A 17,952-nucleotide genomic window follows, 5' to 3' on the forward strand; every position below is an offset into this window, starting at 1 on the left:
GTTGCCTCAGAGCTGATCTTCAGAAAGAGTAAAATTTATTGAAGGTAGATATGTTGACCCTAGAAATCACAGCTGACTACAGGTATTTTAAATAGTGACTCAAAGCAGATGGTTGCTACACAGGCTGGAAGGGCTGCAATGCCCAAAGGGTCAGTCCCCAGCAAATGATTTAAAGAGTGAATTAGTGCTGTCCAGTACTGATGATGTTAGAAAAGGGTGGTCGCTTCTTCCAGAAATTGTATGTTACAGTAGCTTCCTACCAGTGGACTTGTTTGAAACAAATCAAGGTCTTTTATTTTATCTTGAGGGCTTGTGGGATTGTTCTGTGGTGTACATTTAATGCGTAAGTTATAATTGGTCATAAAGTTTCTACTGAAAGGGAAAATGTGCAACAGCATTGATGAAAATTTCCATTTTTCCTCTAAAATGATAGTTTTATAGTGGAAAACTTAATGGCTAAAAGGGAAAATATTTTTTGTTCAGGATGATATGTTACTGTGGTGTGGGTGCATTGATTTTGCAGTACCTATCTACATTATTCATTTCAACATGTTGTTTTCCTGGCCAAGAGCTCTCATCATCCATTATTTCTCTGTGATACCTGTTAATTGACTTCTATGAACTGTGTCCTCTTTCTTTGTTTTTCTGTGTTTGCCTAGTTTTCCTGGCTGTCTGACAGCTCTGTCAAGAGTTTTTGTGTAGGTCTGATTTTGAGGCCTGTAAGTGGCAGATACTATGACACCATATGTGCCAGTGTTGCTTACAGTGTTGTCTGTAGTGGCACAGGTGAGTCTGGTACATCTGAGGTAGCTCGTAGTTTGTTAGATGTGTGCAGTGTGGTTCAGGTGTATTGATTTCTGCCAGGCAGAGAATAGCTATGGTACAGGGGGGACACTTTTTTGTTGCATAGGGGTACACACCAATTTAGATGTTGGAATGAAAGTTCATGGTGTCTCACACATCACTGGACATTATTTCCCATCTAAACAACTTCTAGTATATGCCTGAAATAATCTAATTGAGTTACTTCTGGACAGAAGTTTTCAAAAGGAAGTGTAGACAAAATACCTGGTTTTGAGTTACACTAGTGCCAGGCTTCTGAAGTGTGTGCTGTGGTCTTCAAAGCAGATGTAAAATTCTTTATGCATGTTCTCTGCTATTGTTTATCTCGTTCAGGAGGAATTTTGGTTTTTCGAAATATTTCAGACCAGCCTTCAAACATATTTCCTGTTGTGCTTTCAAGCAATCTGAACGTGGAAAAACATGTTCAAAAGTGCACCCTTTATTAATAATTACAAGTGTGTGCTATGCACTGAATGGGTATTGTTTTCTGTCAAGGAAACTTTAGAAAAATGAGGAAGGCAGCTGTCAATAGGAGATGTATCTCAGGAATAAACAACCTTGTGAGCTTGTCAACTCAAGGTCAAGATTTACAAAACCAGCACAGTAATAACTGACCCAGTCACTAAGTCTGAATGTCTTCAGCTGTTCCCAACTTGTCGCCAGCTGGTCAAGGGAGGTGAGGGAAGACCTCATTGCAGTCTGCAACTTCCTTGTGAGGGGAAGAGGAGGGGCAGACATGATCTCTTCAATGTGGTGCCCAGTGACAGGACCCGAGGGAATGGCCTAAGGATGTGTCAGGGGCAGTTTAGGTTGGATGTTATAAAAAGGTTCTTCACCCAGAGGGTGGTAGGGCACTGGAACAGGCTCCCCAGGGCAGTGGTCAGAGCACCAAACCTGTCTGAGTTCAAGAAGCATTTGGACAATGCTCTCGGGCATATGGAGTGACTCTGGGAATGGTGCTGTGCAGGGCCAGGAGCTGGACTTGGTGATCCTTGTGGGTCCCTTCCAACTCAGCTTACTCTCTGATTCTCTAACTGGTTTTGCATATACAGTCTGAATTAAGTCACAAAGCCACTCAGTAAGTAGTCATCTAGTGGTACTTTAATCACTATGAGTATGTTGTGTAGGGGTTTTTCAGGTTAATACATCCACATCTACTAAATTGCTGATGGATTCCTATGTGGTGAATAACAACCTTCTGAAAACAGGTTTGGCTTTACCAGTGTCAGGTAGCTGGAGTTGCCCTCTGCACCCAAGGGCCACAGCCCCAAAACCCAGTGTGTGTTGCTGTAAAGTGAAAGGAAATGAAATTATTTACCAGCCATCAACTTTCTTCTTCACTCAAAAATTCTTGGAGCCCAGGTACTAATACATTCTCCTAATCTGACTTCTGGTGTCCTTGCTCTCTGGCAGGTAACAGTGGAAGAATTGTACAGAATTTTGCACACTGTCTTATAATTCAAAATCCAGTAATAAACAGTTACTCGGTTAAGAAATAGCCCCAGCACCTTGGTTGACCAAGTACTAGCAGTTTTATCATGTAACAGATTAATTACATGAAGCCATTTTGAAGGGAAGTAACGCTATTTAAGGTGAAGTACTTGTGCTCAGGCACTGCCCATATACCAGCACTTCCCCTGAGACTCTGAGCTCAGCACCTCTGAGAGTGAGCCCTTGCAGCTCAGTTATTCACTGCAACAGAACCATTAGAGAAGGTGACAGCTCTCATGTCACTAACAGCAGCTTTCTAACTTGTGTCCATCCCCAGGAAGCCAACAGCCCCTGCCCCAGCCCTTCCCCAGACCAGTGTACTGCTATTGATGATCCCCCAAGAGAGTTCTGTGAGTCAATGGGTTTCCTCTTGGAGTAGAATCATTGTCAAGAATGTGAGATTTATGGGGCCAGAAAAAATAGCTGCAGTATAGGAATAATGATGCTGTTTTCCTGTTATCTGTTTTTAGCCATGTGTCGTGTAAGCTAAAATCCACAAACAGGCTGGAGCCAGCTTTCCCCTGGAAACACAACCAACCATTCCTCATGAGAGCACCATTCTGGGATCTCACAGTCCCACTCTAGCTAGGGGAGCGCTGAGCCTCAGCAGGTTTCCCTAGTGCACACAGACAACCTTGCAAGAGCTGGGCACCCAGTTCTCCAGAACAGGGTGCATCTGCAGATTAGGTTTGTGTCCCAACAACCCAGTAACCAGAAAGGGGCCTAGAAAGGAGAAATCCAAAATACATGCTTTCTGGATACTGCCAGGCATTCCTATTCTAATTCACAATCTAAAGTAGGTGCTTTGGAGGCATCCCAGCACATGGCAGTATTACACAAAGACAATTTGAGTTTCAGAAAAAATGATACATGTATATATACATATGTACACACAGCTGTGATTCAATCACAGCAAGAACTAAGCCCCACTCAGACATTCACCCACTCCCACTGGAATGGGATGGGGAAGAGAATCAGAGGAGCAAAAGTAAGGAAACCTGTGGGTTAAGATAAAGACAGTTAAATAGGTAAAGCAAAATCCACACATGAGCAAAGCAAAATGAGGAATTCATTCACCAGTTCCCATGGGCAGGCAGGTGTCCAGCCCCAGGAAAACAGGGCTCCATCATGCATAATGGTTACTTGGGAAGAAAAACACCACCGCTCAGAATGTCTCCCCGCTTCCTTCCTGTTCCCCAGCTTTATATGCTGAGTGTGACAGCACAAGGTGTGGGATATGCCTTTGGTCAGTTGGTGTCAGCTGTCCTGGCTGTGTCCCCTCGCAACTTCTTGTGCACCCCCAGCTTACATGTTAATGGAGAAGGGTGAAGAGCAGAAAAGATCTTGATCCTATGCCCAGCAATAAAGAAAACACCTCTGTATTATCAACATTATCTTCAGCACAATTTCAAAACAGGTCCCCATACTAGCTACTATGGAAAAAAATAACTGTTCCAGCACACACACATATGTACACATACACAGAGATATGTGTATATCAGATTTAAACACAGTTAAAAGGCAAAACTCTGAGGTCCACTTGAAACCTTCACAGGTTTGCCTTAGTTACGTTGCCATAAGGTTACCAGGCATAAATATAATGTCAGTCACATTTACAAAGCTGACATGCTTTACTAGAAAGCATTATCGTGACCTCTGAAGAAAGTGAGGAGTTAGAAGCTTGAGTTGCTCTTTGTGCCCTCCACTGAAGAACCATCAGTGCTAAGCAGGATGTGCTGCTCTGGCTGCACCACCCATCTCTCGCTTCAAAGAGCAAGCTCTTGGCAAATGAGTGCTCTTGCTCTTACACTCTTAACAGAGCCCCATGAGTGCAACGAGCGATCCAACAGAAGCTGTGAAAGCTGTTCGTAAACCAGGCCTTGCTTTCCCAAAGGCAGGTCAGTCTTCAAAATGGCTTCATAGAATTAATCTGTTACATGATAAAACTGCTAGTACTTGGTCAACTAAGGTGCTGGGGCTATTTCTTAACCTGAATAACTGTTTCTTACTGGATTTTGAATTATAAGCCAGTTTGCAAAATTCTGTTCCCATTTAGAGTGGTTTTCTTTGGGCTACAGTATGTCATTAATTCCACTTCATCATGTTACTGAGTCATGGCTGTGCAACCGCACCACACATTAACTGGAAGCTCAAAAGTTTCAGTTCACCTGATGTGACTGTTCGCAAGACCTAGTTGGACACATGTAGGCCACTATATAAAGTGATAGTCTTATAATATGTATGTGACTTTACATACTGAATTAAGAATTACCATCTGGTGGAAGGAGTTAATAGTGGTGCCTTTGGGGCTATGAGGCTGTGTGCGCTGACATGGTCTCAATTCTCTTTTTTTTCCTCTGTGTGAACTGAGTGTTGACTGCTGTTGATAAGTCTTATTAAAATTTCTTTATGTTTTACTGATGTTGGCAGGAGTTTTCTGAAGAAGCAAGACTGCTGGGCTAGGATCTATTGCAGTTACGCTGACACAGGGTTTTTTTGTTGTTGTTTTTGTATTAATTAATTAATCATTTAGGGACTGCTGTAGGAGTTACTACCACAGTGGTCCTGGTAATAACATGGTATTAACACATTAAGAACACTGGTAGCAGCAATATAGTGTTGTCTCAATATATCTCTAGGTTGCTTTCTCTTGTATCTCCACTATATGAATGTTTTTGAGAATACAGTTATTTAAAACAGGAGGGTTTTTTGTGTGTTTGTTTGTTTTGGTTGGGGTTTTCTTGTTTGTTTTGTTGTTTTGTTTTGTGTGTATATGGCTGTGGTTTTTATTTTGTTGGTGCCCCCCAATGTAATTTAAAATTGAGGCAATTACTTCCCTTTCTCTTGGGTGTTTTATGATATGAAATACCAGCTTTATGATATAGCATCTTATACTTAGGAGACTCAAAAATTATGTAACAAAACCAAGTGAGGGTGAGAGACAAAGATCTTTGATGAAAGAAAGATTTGATGAAAGATGAGATATAAAAACCAAAGTGTTACTTTTAGAGGAAATGTATTACTCTGTGTTACAAAGAGGAAACTCTGTGTTACAGCCAGGGAAGGTAGGAAATCATGCATCATCAGCAAAAACCCTGAGTCAGTAATGTCTGTGCTGAGAACTGTCTCCAGTCTTTTTCAATCATCTGATATTCCCAGGCTAAGCAATTTTATTGATGCTGTTCATTCTTCTTCTAAAGGACTCACAATTTCTTACATAACATTAAACCTATTAAAAAAAAAAAAAAAAAAGAAAAAAACGAGACAAGGGAAAGTACAATGGTTGAATGCTACATGTCCTCTCCCAGTCTCTGTATTGGTACCATTTCCTCTGTAGAAATTGAATCCCTGCTGCCATTCCTAATGATTGTGCCCAGAAGAGACTTGCCTGTGTACTAGGTTTCCATAAGGAATGGTTGGATTACAGGAAAGCTTATTTTCAAGGTTTGTAGGGAAGAATTTATTTCCATTACTGAGGTTTTCATTGCTGGGTGGAGAGCTGGCTAAAATATGTTTACTGGAGCTTGAACTGAAACAATTTTATAGTCTACTTTAATCTTTGGAAGTTTGAAAGCCTGGACAAAAGCAGAGAAGAACTGAGATAAAATGGATGTGACAAGTGAGTGCTTCACAAATGAGCCGGAGCAAAATAAGGGGATGAGTGTGACCTGAAACCTGAGATTGAGTGCTCAGTTTTAGGTGTTCCATGACCTATGGCCCATTCATACAAGGGTTTAAGGGGGGAGAATACCACTGCCAAATAAAAAATCCAAGAGCACAGTACACAGGCTCACTTTTTCACGTGCCCACTTTTGACAGAATTTCTAGCCCAGTGGCCAGTCCTGACATTTCCAAAAGTGCAGTATAATCCTGTCTGATTGAAAATGTCCCAAAGCCCAAGAGGATTCCTACATGCTGGTATGTTGCTGCTGATACACAGCAGCTGAACATCAAAGTACAGTGTTGGTTGCTCACCTGTGACCTCCTTCAAACTAAGAAGGAAGTGTCTGTGGCTTTAGAAGCAGATGTGATGCAGAGTTCCAGTCCTCCCCAAAAAATCTTCTGTCTTCAAAATGGGTCAACAAGTCATTGTCGAGAATATTTACCACTATGGTTTCTTAATGAATTAGGGAAGTTCCCCGCAATTAGACTTCAAAAGTTTGTAGGTGACTTAAATGATAGGATAGACGCTTAACTCCTGGGGCGGTACCAGGGAGAAAAATTTCAAAATAATTTCCTTAATTAATTATACTTGAAAAAATACAGAGAGTACTTTATAGAAGATTAAAGGTCTTTGGTAAGTTTTAATTAAAATGAAAGCAGAGGACATATATTTTCTTGTGAGAGTTTCATATTTTAAACAGTGCTACTAGCCTTCAATATTAAAAATACCATTAAGCCTATTAAAAAATCATGAAATAAGAAAGGGAAATTACTTCCACCTCATTTTTCAGGTGCATTTTGTCCAGTTTACTCTTTCTCCACAAAGCAAGACCCTCCAGTGATGTTTTCATCCAGAGTACCACATTTTAAATGAAAGGCAGCTTTCCTTCCGCTGATCTCTCCTGCTGTGCAGGTCAGGGTAGCCTGTTTGAGAAGGGAAATCTAACCAAGCAATTTCCCTGAGGCTCACCCTAAGTGATGCTTCAAGACCTTGTTTTTGAAAAGTCTATTGTATTTCCTCCTCAAACAAGAATAAAAATAAACCCTTCCTCAAATGTAGTGGAAAACACAGAGTGAAGTCTCTTCTGGACTTCAGCTGGGGACTGGAGTAAGATCCTGGAGCCCTAGCACAGGTTTTCAGCCCCATCTTTCCATGGGATGTATGGCTGGGTGTGCATCTCCCATCCAGGGTGTGGTGAGCCAGTGAAAAGAGGTGGTAGCTGTGACTAGTCTTTGTTCAATGCAATCTCATAACAGAAATATGAGATAAAAATACAAGACCCTGGGAATGAGAGGCATATTTCCACTTCCAAAGAAATCCTGTTGATGAGTTACAAGGAACTACTGAAGCCATGACTATGGCTACACCATAGCTCTGTTGCACTAATAGTCCTGGGAAGAGGCCAGGAATGATCTGATGAACATGGGAAATGTAAAGTCTTCTGTGTTAGTGTCCAGTAGCATCTTGGCTGTTTGCTTTTGGGCTGGACCATACTCAGAGTAAACTAGAGGGATGAAAGATAGTTGTAACTCACAGCCCCTAACAAAAGGGTAAATAATGCAAAAGCTTTAGGAATGTCATAAAAACAGAATTTGCAAAACATCAGTTAATGAATTTGAAATATGCATTTCAGCATCTCAGTGTCTGGAAAGTAGCAAGGTGTTGTGGTGCGTTTGTTGTTTGTTTTAAATAGTTCTAGGTTGCATTTGTTTGGTTTTTATAAGTTGTTCTAGTTCACTCAAGATGGCCTCCTTAGGGTTCTGTTTCAGGGTCTCCCTCCACTTCTTCCCCAAGCAGATAACTGTCAGTCACAGTTCCCATAGCAACTCCCGCCCTTTTGTATCAGTTTCCTTGTCAATCTGTAAAACCCCTCCCTGTTTTCTCATTATCTTGGTTGTCCCCTCCCATGTTTTCCTGGCGACGCTCCTGTCCGTCACCTTCTGCCCACACCCCAGCCCTAGAAACTTCTATCCTGGGCAGAGGATGATTGGAGCAGGGAGGGAAGCCACTCCTTTGTTGTTTTATTATTGGTCCATGTCTCATGCTCTTCATTTCATTCTGTATCGTTATTGGTTTACTGTGATTCGCTCCTCCCCTTGGGGAGTCTTCAACTGCTCGCCCTTAGGGGCGGATCAGGGGTAGTTGCCTGCAGCTCCCTACCCTTTCTGTACCTCCCTGACCTGAATAAACCCAACCCCTGCTGCGGACAGCTGCTGCCTCGTGTCTTCCTTCGTCTCGCCGCCTCTTCGCATTGCTGCCGCCCACTTTGCTCAACCTCTCAGGGACGCCTTCTCCCACCTCTGCCGTGGGAGAGGTCCCTGGAAGCCAGCCGATTGCCTCAGCTGCTCCCTGCCTGGAGCAGAGGCTGAAGTGGCCATACAACCGGCCCAGCCAGGCTGTGGCTGTGCTTTTTGTGGAGCTTGCCGGGCTCAGCTCGCGCGCAGCCACAGCTGCAGGCGCCTAACGTGGGGCTCGAACCCACGACCCTGAGATTGAGTCTTATGCTCTGCCGACTGAGCTAGCCGGGCTCAGTTCGTGCGCAGCTGCAGCAAGGTAAACTGAACAACTGAAGCGGCCTCAGAAGGAGGACATGATGGCAAAACCAAACAGTAGCATGGCTGAGATGGCTAACAATACAGATGGGAGGCTAACTTAAAGTTTTCTATGAAAATAGGCATGTCCCAGTGTATGGTTTGAAATAAAAGAGCAAGAAGACAGAAGAGATGCTGTAATTACTGCATAGGAAGGGGTAGAAGAAGGATTCAGCATCTAGTTCTTCATTAATCTGCCTGATTTTGTTTAAATATCCATCAGGACAAGGGACGAGGTGCGCTTCTCACGGTCGTTTGAACTGATGGGTGTGGCACAGCACCTGCTTAGGTCATGCAGCCTTTCCATGGGGTTGGAGCCACAAAAAGAGGTCAGACAAGCTGGATCTGTGTCTGATGAGTCAGTGACAAAAGGGATGTAGAGGTAACATCTGCCAGAAGGACAAGAGGGCAGGGGATCTGAATGCCTGTCCACAGCTCCTGTTGTGAGTATGGGACTTCAGTTCTATGGATGAGCTGGTGGAGAAACCTCAGATAGAAGCAGACTTTGGTTATCAGACTGTGTTTAACACGTGGGGAGGAGTTAATGGAAATGCATTTCAGGGAGAGTCAATACTTCAAAGCAGCCTATCTATCAGGATTCTCCCAGTTTGGTCTTTAACATCTATCCTTTGGTTATGTAAAACTCAGCCTCTCATATTCTCATTAACCTGTACCCCACTGGAATGATTAGCTTGAAATATAAGTGGTAAAGAGTTTAGAAATAGATTCTTGAATAGCCTTGTGGTACATTTGGGTGTGAACTAGACTGTTGACATCCTGGGTCCAGACTCAGTTTCTGCTGCTTGCTGCAGTCAAGATGCTGTTGGAGGCTGGTCATAGGAATGAGTACCTGAGAGGGGCATGGAAAAGGAGGTGGTGGTGATGGCTCCAGGGCTCAGCTTCCAGGGTACAGATCTGTGCAGGATCGATGTAGCAGATGTCTAAGGGCAATTGAGGCAGGACTGAGACAGGGAGGGATAAATTCATGCTGTAGAGGCATCAGAGGAGGCTAAAGAATAAACCTTGTTCCACTCAGCTTTTAACTTGCTTCCTTTCAGGTGTAAGAAAAAAATCTGGGCATTTCAGACCATGAGGTTAGGTTGATAATGGCTCTTGTCCTGAGAACTGAGGCACAAAGAATGGAGCTCAGCCAGATGGATGCCCACCCCCAGAGCTCTCAGATATCCTGTCTCAGAGGCAGAGCTGAAGCCTTGGTTTTCCAAATCTCTATTCTCCTGTTTGTCACCTGTGTACCTTGTGGGTATTAGAAAACCAAGAGTTTACATTTGTACCAGTTCTGTGTTCTCATGCATTACTGTCTACAGATGGGTTGAAAATTACTGTCTGAAGAGTGCAGTGTCCTGTTTGGAACACTGCATGGCATTTCAGACTGAAGCTGCAGCACTGCCCACGTGTTAGCAGAAGAGCCTTAGGAACATGGAAATCACCTGGATGGATACATGACCACAGCTCTGGTCATCATATCTAATTACAGCCTTAAATACAGAGGATATTTTTGAAAAAGGGACTTTGGAAATCGGGCATGTGATAAATGCAGTGTTGGTCCTACACAGTTTCTGATCTCTCAGGGAGGATTGCACAGTGATGTGCAGATGGCCAGTGACTCCAGTGGGCCACTGTGTGGGGAAGGGTATTTTCAGGGTAGGAGCCACAGGTGGTCAGTGCTTTGGTTCCGACGCAGTCTCTGATCACTTGTGTGCACCAGTCAGCAGCAGTGAAACCAGTCTTGTACCACAGAAGATTTGATGGTTTTCTGCCATCAAATTGTCAATCAACTGAGTGCATAATAATTAGGACAGGAGGCACAAACTCCTAAAATTCTCAAATATTTTTATGCAAAAAGAAATCAGGATTCCTAGCCTGGTAAAAACCCCTGCTTTTTCCCACATGAATATTTGGTTTTTTTTATTGGAAACTAAAGACTATGATGGCCTTGACGTTGTATTTGTGGGTTGTGAAGTGGTTAGTTATTTCTCAGAAGAGGATACTGGAAAGTAAGAGACTTGCTGATGTAATTTTTATTTCACCACCAGTACCCCAAAAAAAAAAAAAGCTGAGAGAGATGTTGGTGGCCCTATATAAGGTGCAGCTCACCTCCTACAGAGCACATCAAGAATCACAGCAAAGGTAAGGCTTGTAGCCCTTGTGCTGCTCTCACTTTGACCCGCTGTCCTCGGTGCTAACGCTGCCTTTGTCTCCTCACAGCAGCGCTGAGCCTGCTCTGCAGCCGCTGGGACGGACAGTGTCAGACCCTGAGCCATGGCCTCCCTGCGCACCTTGGCCAGCAGCTTCCCAGCATGGGTTTTCTTCTGCTGCTGTTGCTGTCTCCCTCTTCTTCTCACCAGCTCTCTGCCTCTGAAAGGGGCTCCCAGTGCCCATCATGCCTGCAGGCTCAGGAAGATCCACTTCCAGCAGCCCTACATCAGGAATCGTACCTACACCTTGGCTAAAACGGTACAGTCACTGTGTGCTCTTCATGGTGGGATCTGAGGACTTACTCCTCCCTTGGTGCTGTGACTTCTAGCCTTTGGCATTCCTCCCTCTCTCCCCTGCCTTTCTCCAGAAAAAGAAAAATAGTGGATTTGCAGTTAAGGCAGAGTTTGGGTGTGTGGAGCAGGTCTACTGCCTGCTGGCTGTGTAGCCAGGGGAAGGTGCTGCCTCTCCTCCTGCTGCTCCCCCAGGGAAGGGCAGCCCCTGGAACAGCACAGCTGCTTCTTGTCAAGCAGCTGCTGCCAAAGTGTGTGAATTGTGAAATATGACATTAAATTTCTCAGTGTGCTCAGGCCATTTGGAGCTGGGCCTGTCCATGTCTCCAGTCACAGACAAGCAGATGCTCAGGTGTCCTACAGTGCTCTGCCAGGGCAGGTTTCTTGGCTGCTTTTGCCATGGGTGGGTGTCCCTGGGTGCACACCATCGAGCACCTCCCTGCAGCACTGTGGGCCACTGTGAGGTCGGCCACCTGCAGTATCTGGTTTAGTCGCCATAACCACGACGACTTCTGACTTTTAAGTGGGGGATACGAGTTCAGACCTCAGCTTATTTATTTTCCTGTGATACTGACCTTGAATCTCACACAACTAAGAGGAGAAACAGACACAATGTCCAAGCTTATCTACCTGTAACAGACTGTGGTGTCCATTCCCTCATTTCAGCTGCACTTTCATTGCTGATGAAAACTTCTGGGTTTATTGCTAATTTTTAAGTAAGGTTCCCAACACCACCTGACTCTTCCTTTTTCCTCTCAGGCCAGTGCTTCAGACAAGGACACGGACAACAGATTGATTGGGCAGCAGCTCTTTGTTAACATCAGGGTAAGCCTTACATGAGGAGTATGCTCTTTGCATCCCTCTGCAGCACTTATGATCTCTTGCCTTGATTTAACATGAGCTCTTACTTTCATGCATAGGAAAACAACCGCTGCTACATGATGAAGAGGGTTGTGGAGCTTGTAGTAAAAGATGTTCTCCTCACTGAAGTCAAGAGCCAGTACCCTTATGTAGAGGAGGTGGCACAGTTCTTGGCATCCCTGACCTCAGAGCTGAGCAGCTGTGTGAGTAACCCCGGGTTTCTTTCCCTCCGACTCTCATTGCTGCTCCTAAATCTCAGAATGCTACAAGCAGTTGCAAAAGGCAGTGATATGAAAGGAAACCTCAGATCAAAGATGTGAAAGTCAGAGTTAATAGAAAGGTGTGAAAAAGAAAAAAATAGTACCTCACTGCATATAGCTGTCCATCTTATGTCTGGATGTTTCCTTCCTTTTAGCAATTCTCAGGAAAGAGAGACCACATTGAAAAGAACCTGGAACAAATGAAGAACAAAATGGAACAGGTACATTTTCCCCAAATGTTTAGAAGGAGTAGTTTCAAACCCCAGCCCTTTAGCTGGATTAAGGCTGACCTAGTTAAGAAACAAACTCGAGATTATTTAGGACGTGAAGCCTGCAAGGGCATTAAATAGGAGATTAATGGCATTTCCCCTTCCAGCCCTCCCTCACTTGTCCTGTTAGCTGTCTGCACATCCTATGGGAATTTAAACCTTAAAAAATTAGGTTTCAGGAAACTTATATGGTAGTCTAGATTTGAACAAAGTAGTTTATATCTTATGATATAATGACTCTAGCAGAACTGTGTAAGAGAATTAGGAAAGTAAATTATTGATTCAGTTTCTGTGACAATCCTAATTCCAATTTTCAAAGAAAAAACCCCTATTTGCTAAGATTTGCATTCTTCTCTTTTCTAGTTGGGAGAAAATGGAAAGACTAAAGCCATTGGAGAGCTGGATTTACTGTTTGACTACATGGAAAATGCCTGTACAGATGCCCCAAAGAAGGGAGGGAACAAGAAGAAAAATTGAAAAAATTCTGGATCAGGCTTGAAGAGATGTCTCTGCAGATCTCTTGCAATAAGTCAAATTGGTTAGCTGCAACTATGTCCATTCCCCCTAGATCCAGTATATTTTTCACTTGTGTCAAAACTAGAAAATTAAGTGGGCAGAGACAGGATGGATATTGCTGCCTTTTTTGAAAATGAAAACTCCAGGACATTGCCTCTTGATTGCAACGCAGGGCATTAGTTATTTACAAAAGCACTGTTCTGTCCTCCTCGGCCCACAGGAATGAGGTAACCGTTTCTGTCTTTTATACCCTGAAATTTTACACCTATGAATCAGCTTTGTTTGAGGCAGTGGTATTTTGATGTGATGTTTTAGCCAGGATATTTTGAGCTTCCTAGTTGGAAATCTCTCTTGCATATGTTTCCCCCTTCTGACCTTTGCCTGAAAAGTTGGTATTTCAGACTATTTCAAAAGTATTTTTTGTCATTTGTATTTAATGGTAACTTATTTTAAGGTAATAATTATACTATACTTTTATTTATATAGATTAATTGAAAAATATTCAAGGAAATGTATTTATGAAGCTTTACCAGAAATTAACACTGCTGTGTGATATTTATATGCAGATGAAACGTTTTATAAATGCTTTAATTTATTATAATAAATATTTTGGTCCTCAAATATTGCCATTTGCAGAGCTTTTTGTCATTTCTTCAAACACAAGGGAGATGACACACATTGCACCTGTGGAGCTGCTGGACTAGTGGCTGTAGTCTTGTGCCCAGAAAGGATGCAAGCTCTGCCTGGGGCTATGCTTCTTCACCATAAGCCTGCAATTCTGATTTTTCACAGGCCAGGGCTTAGTGGGGAGCATATCAGTCAGCCTTTCTTGTAGGGGATGGTGGGAAAAATAGCATCACTCCTGAAAATCATTGTTTTGGTTCACTGATTCTGTCTCAGTACACAGAGAGACAACATCCCCCCTTGAAGAGCTGCTGTTGAAAAGTCCCAAACTGTCCCCGTGGGCCAGATGACACAGAGACAAACGGGCAGCAGCTGCTAATGAAAACTCAGGGCTCTGCATTCCCACTGCCCATCCACAGCATACTGAGCACAAATGGTGCTCTGCAGCATCAGGGATCTGAGAGTCCTTCAGAAGAGAATGTTTGGTGCCTATTCTCAACACAAACTCCAAGGCAGAAAAACCCCCCAGGTCCCTGAAGCACTGTTTAGTCTGTCGTTATCCTGTCATGTCCTTCAGCAATGTATCCTGGTTGCTCTGGTGTAGCCAGGCAAACTGGTGACTGGACCAAGGCTAAAGGGGTGAAAAGCATCCAAATAATCAGAAATATGTAATAGCAGATTTCAGCAACTGCTGAAGTCTTCTTGAGCAAGGCCTTACCATTTATTCATCAGGACAACAAGTATCATGTCCACATTTAAAAAATGTTGCTCCTGAGCCAGAGCAAATTAAAGATGGATTTAAAAGCATCCATCCATACCTATTTTGAACACAGTTTATGTGAACTGAAATCACAAGACTTTCTTGTGGGAAATCACATATTAGACCAGCATATGATCCATTTGGGTGATGGATGCCTGTCAAACTAGATTCATTCAACATGGTTTACTTTTCCCCACACTTTCATTTGCATATCACAAGACATGATGTACATGCCTGTTCACAGTCAAGGCAGAAGTGGCCCATAAATGACAGGCAGCCAGGATCTGGTACTGCATGACAGTTTCAGGGATTTAACCTTTATTATATATTCAGTTTGGTATATATTTCCTTTCGTCTGGGATAAGGAATGATGTTGTCAAGAGCTATTTGGCCAGCACCCTTTCTCTTATTCAAACTTGTGACAATTGACAGCAAAGGAAGGGATTTTAAACACCAAATGAATAATTCACTTCACTTCACTGACCTTTGACATACACAGTCGTTCCTTGAACTACATCTGTCTCCCTTTACAGTCAGTGGAGGATAAGAGGAATTACACAGGTGTCATTTCCCTTGTCTACATTAGAAGTTTATAAAGGTTGTGGCTTTGAGCAGAATAACACAACTTTACCCTAAAAGTACCTGTTTTGTTCCTTAATGATAAATAAAGACCAGACCATGAGCCACATACATGCTGTTTCTTGTTGATAAAATCATTTCACAAATGGATAAATAACTTATTTCCTTCTTCTACTTCCTTTAGGTCTCTTCTGCACTATGCTGACTGAGCTGCTCTACCCAGAAATGTCAAATCAGTCTCAAGTTTTCCACACTGGGGCAGATTAAAAGCCGTTTGTCCACAAAAGTGTAAAAATGAAGTTGACTAATTATTAACTTCTCCAACCCTAAAAGCCACCAGCTGGAAGACTCTACCACAGAAACCTCATAAGCTGGAGCCTCAGAAATGCCACACAGCAAAATTTGTAGAATTTCCTTCTCAGGTTTTCTTTCAGGGTATTTGTGACTTGAGGATGTGTGAAGGATGGTGGTGATGGTCAGTTTTGAACAAACAAAGGAAGTAGAAGTTGGAGTAGGTTTCCCTTAAACAGGAGGAAAGGTCTGGGACAAACAATTACTGACCAAAAGAAAATAAAGATGTAGTTTCAGTCAGGCAAGCTGGGCAGTTAATAGTTCCAGCTCAAAAAAAGAAAATCTTGCTGAAATGTTTCATTCTGACATTTTCTAAATAGTTAGTGTTTTGATTTTATGAGCATTTCTTTCAAAAGTTTAAAAGAGATTTGAAAGCAAAATGAGCTGTTTCATTTTGAGTTGGACAAGTGCTTTGAGCCTACACAAAAGAAATTATTTTGGCTTAATTTTCTGGTTGGGCCACCAAAGAAAAACTCCATTATTCACGCAATCTAATTCCTGTTGCCCTATTTTCATTTCCATTTTCTGCCTCCAAGTCATGGACTGTTTGCAATTCCCAGAGATCCTCGACTAGCAACCTTAGGGAAAGCACCTGCTCCACAGTGAGGACACCTCCACTACAGGGGCTCCAGGACCTCTTCCTGTGCAGAAATTCACAGACCACTCTACTGTCAAATTTGCGTTTCATTGACTCTTCCTCCCCTTCTCTTACATTAGGTGACCAGAACAGGCACTTTTTTTTCCTACCCAGATAATTGTAAAACATTTATAAAACTGCCTCTGAAATGTCATATTGTGAAGAGAGAAGAACCCAAAGCATAAACAGAAGTTTCCACATCCTGCTGAGTAAGTATTGGTGACAGTTTAAGAAACACGTTCTTAAATACATTGCTTGGAGTGTTACTCATTTAAGAGATTTAGATATTCAATGTGTGAATATATACCACCCAAGTGACCTAGAATAATACAGGGTTGATATTTACAGTTTGCTGCTGGACGTATATTCTAGGCAATGCAAAATGTTGAAGCTATCCTGTTCATAAACTGGTGGCATGTGATTATGTGAGCTTGTGCTTTAAAGCACGCTTAGCTACACAATTAGCTGCTCTGAAGGAGGTATGGACTGCACTGAACAGCAGTAAATGCCTGACAAACTTTTCAGTCAAGGTAATGGCCACAAAAAGAAGGAAAAACCTACAATGCAGTTCTGTGGGACCCTGGGTATTATTGGCAGGCCACTATAAGGAAAAAAAAAAGTTACATAGAATAACATATTTAAGATGGAAAGTAATGCAACCTCTCCATGGATCCAGACCAGGATTCCATTGCTAACAAACATTCAAGAATGTTTGTTAGAAAGTCAGATTTGGGTGAGGTAACTAAATGCAGACTATGCCGAGGCTGGTGGCACTTCTGGGCTACATATGATTCATAGCACGTATCCATTTGTGACACCTTTTTCATGGTTAACACTGCAGACATTATCAGATTAACTGCATGAACTTCACCACTAACAAAAGTGCTAAACAGCAATGCAAGTGAAAAGATTTCTTCTCAAGTCTAGGAAATTACTCTCTCTGTTGACCTTTATATTACAAATCCCTGGCAAGTACACATATATCAATTTCTATAGTTTAATTTGGAATTCAATGATGAATGGTTTGAAAAGAAAAGATTCCTACATCTTTCCTCCCCTAAGGAGAAATTAAAGTAAAAATTATATTGAGAAGAACCATTTATCCTCAGCAAGCTAGCTCATGGGACCTCTCGTGGGTTTACAGGAAGCAGGTTTTCTGGGAATGGAGTGGCCAGAGGCCAATAGGTGTTCAGATTCTAAATTGACACCACGCTTGGCCACTGAGGGTGGATGCGCCTCTGAGAACACAGGGGTTAGAAGCAGAGCACTCCCTTGGGCTCTCTTTGATTTCCCGGCCAGCAAAGAGGCAAGGCCTCCCCTGCCCGGCTTCGAGCTGGGCGGGGGAGGGGAAACCTGCGAACCTGCGGGCGGCAGAGGTAGGCCTGACCCCTCAAGATGGAAGGGTGGTGGGGGCACCAGGAGGCGTTGGGCAGCCCCCCCCCCAGGAGAGACAGAGGGAGAGAGGCCCCGAGAAGATTTGGGCAGCCCCCAGCCAGAAGACGAGAGGGAGAAAGCTGGTACGGGCCTGTGGCCTTGAAGTGATATCGGCCTGTGGAGAAGGAGGGGGAAGGGGGGAGTGCAGCAGGGAAGGAGCCTGGCCGCGTGCAGGAGTTTGTTAACCCCTTTCTGGACAATGAAGACCTCACAGAGCATTTGGACCTTTCCCGGAGGGGAGATGGAGTGGATGATAAAGAAGAAATGAGCAAGTGAATGACAGTCGGAGCAGTGAGTGAGGCTGGGAGAGTAAAGAAAAGGCCGGAAAGGGATGATGGAGTAGCTGGTTGCTGGACTCTTTTTGGTACAGCCATGGACAGAACCATGCTTCCTCGCGACACAGAGGCTGCATGCAGGGGGGAGGCGATGGCTCAGAACTGAGAGGGTTCAGTTTTGGAGACCCCCCGGCCCCAGGGGGTAGACAAGTATGGGGGGGACAAGAGGTCCCGAGAGTGATGAGGAAACTGTGCTTTTTTTCGGAACTGGTCAAAGCACCCTTAAAAGG

The 17,952-nt window shown here is 43.3% G+C and overlaps 1 protein-coding gene and 1 non-coding gene across 2 annotated transcripts; one reads left to right on the forward strand and one right to left on the reverse strand.

Moving 5' to 3' along the window:
- Positions 1-8,455: 8,455 nt before the first annotated feature.
- Positions 8,456-8,526, reverse strand: TRNASTOP-UCA. The gene has a single exon. It is a non-coding gene; the product is annotated as a tRNA-Sec (tRNA).
- A 2,343-nt stretch (positions 8,527-10,869) lies between these two features.
- IL22 (interleukin 22) lies at positions 10,870-12,963 on the forward strand. Its single transcript, XM_030960970.1, has 5 exons — positions 10,870-11,064; positions 11,856-11,921; positions 12,017-12,160; positions 12,373-12,438; positions 12,850-12,963. Exons 1-5 carry the CDS (start codon positions 10,870-10,872, stop codon positions 12,961-12,963), a joined length of 585 nt encoding a protein of 194 aa, XP_030816830.1.
- Positions 12,964-17,952: the final 4,989 nt, after the last annotated feature.

The sequence above is a fragment of the Camarhynchus parvulus genome, chromosome 1A (assembly GCF_901933205.1).
Source record: "Camarhynchus parvulus chromosome 1A, STF_HiC, whole genome shotgun sequence".
In the NCBI taxonomy this organism is placed as follows: Eukaryota; Metazoa; Chordata; class Aves; order Passeriformes; family Thraupidae; genus Camarhynchus; species Camarhynchus parvulus.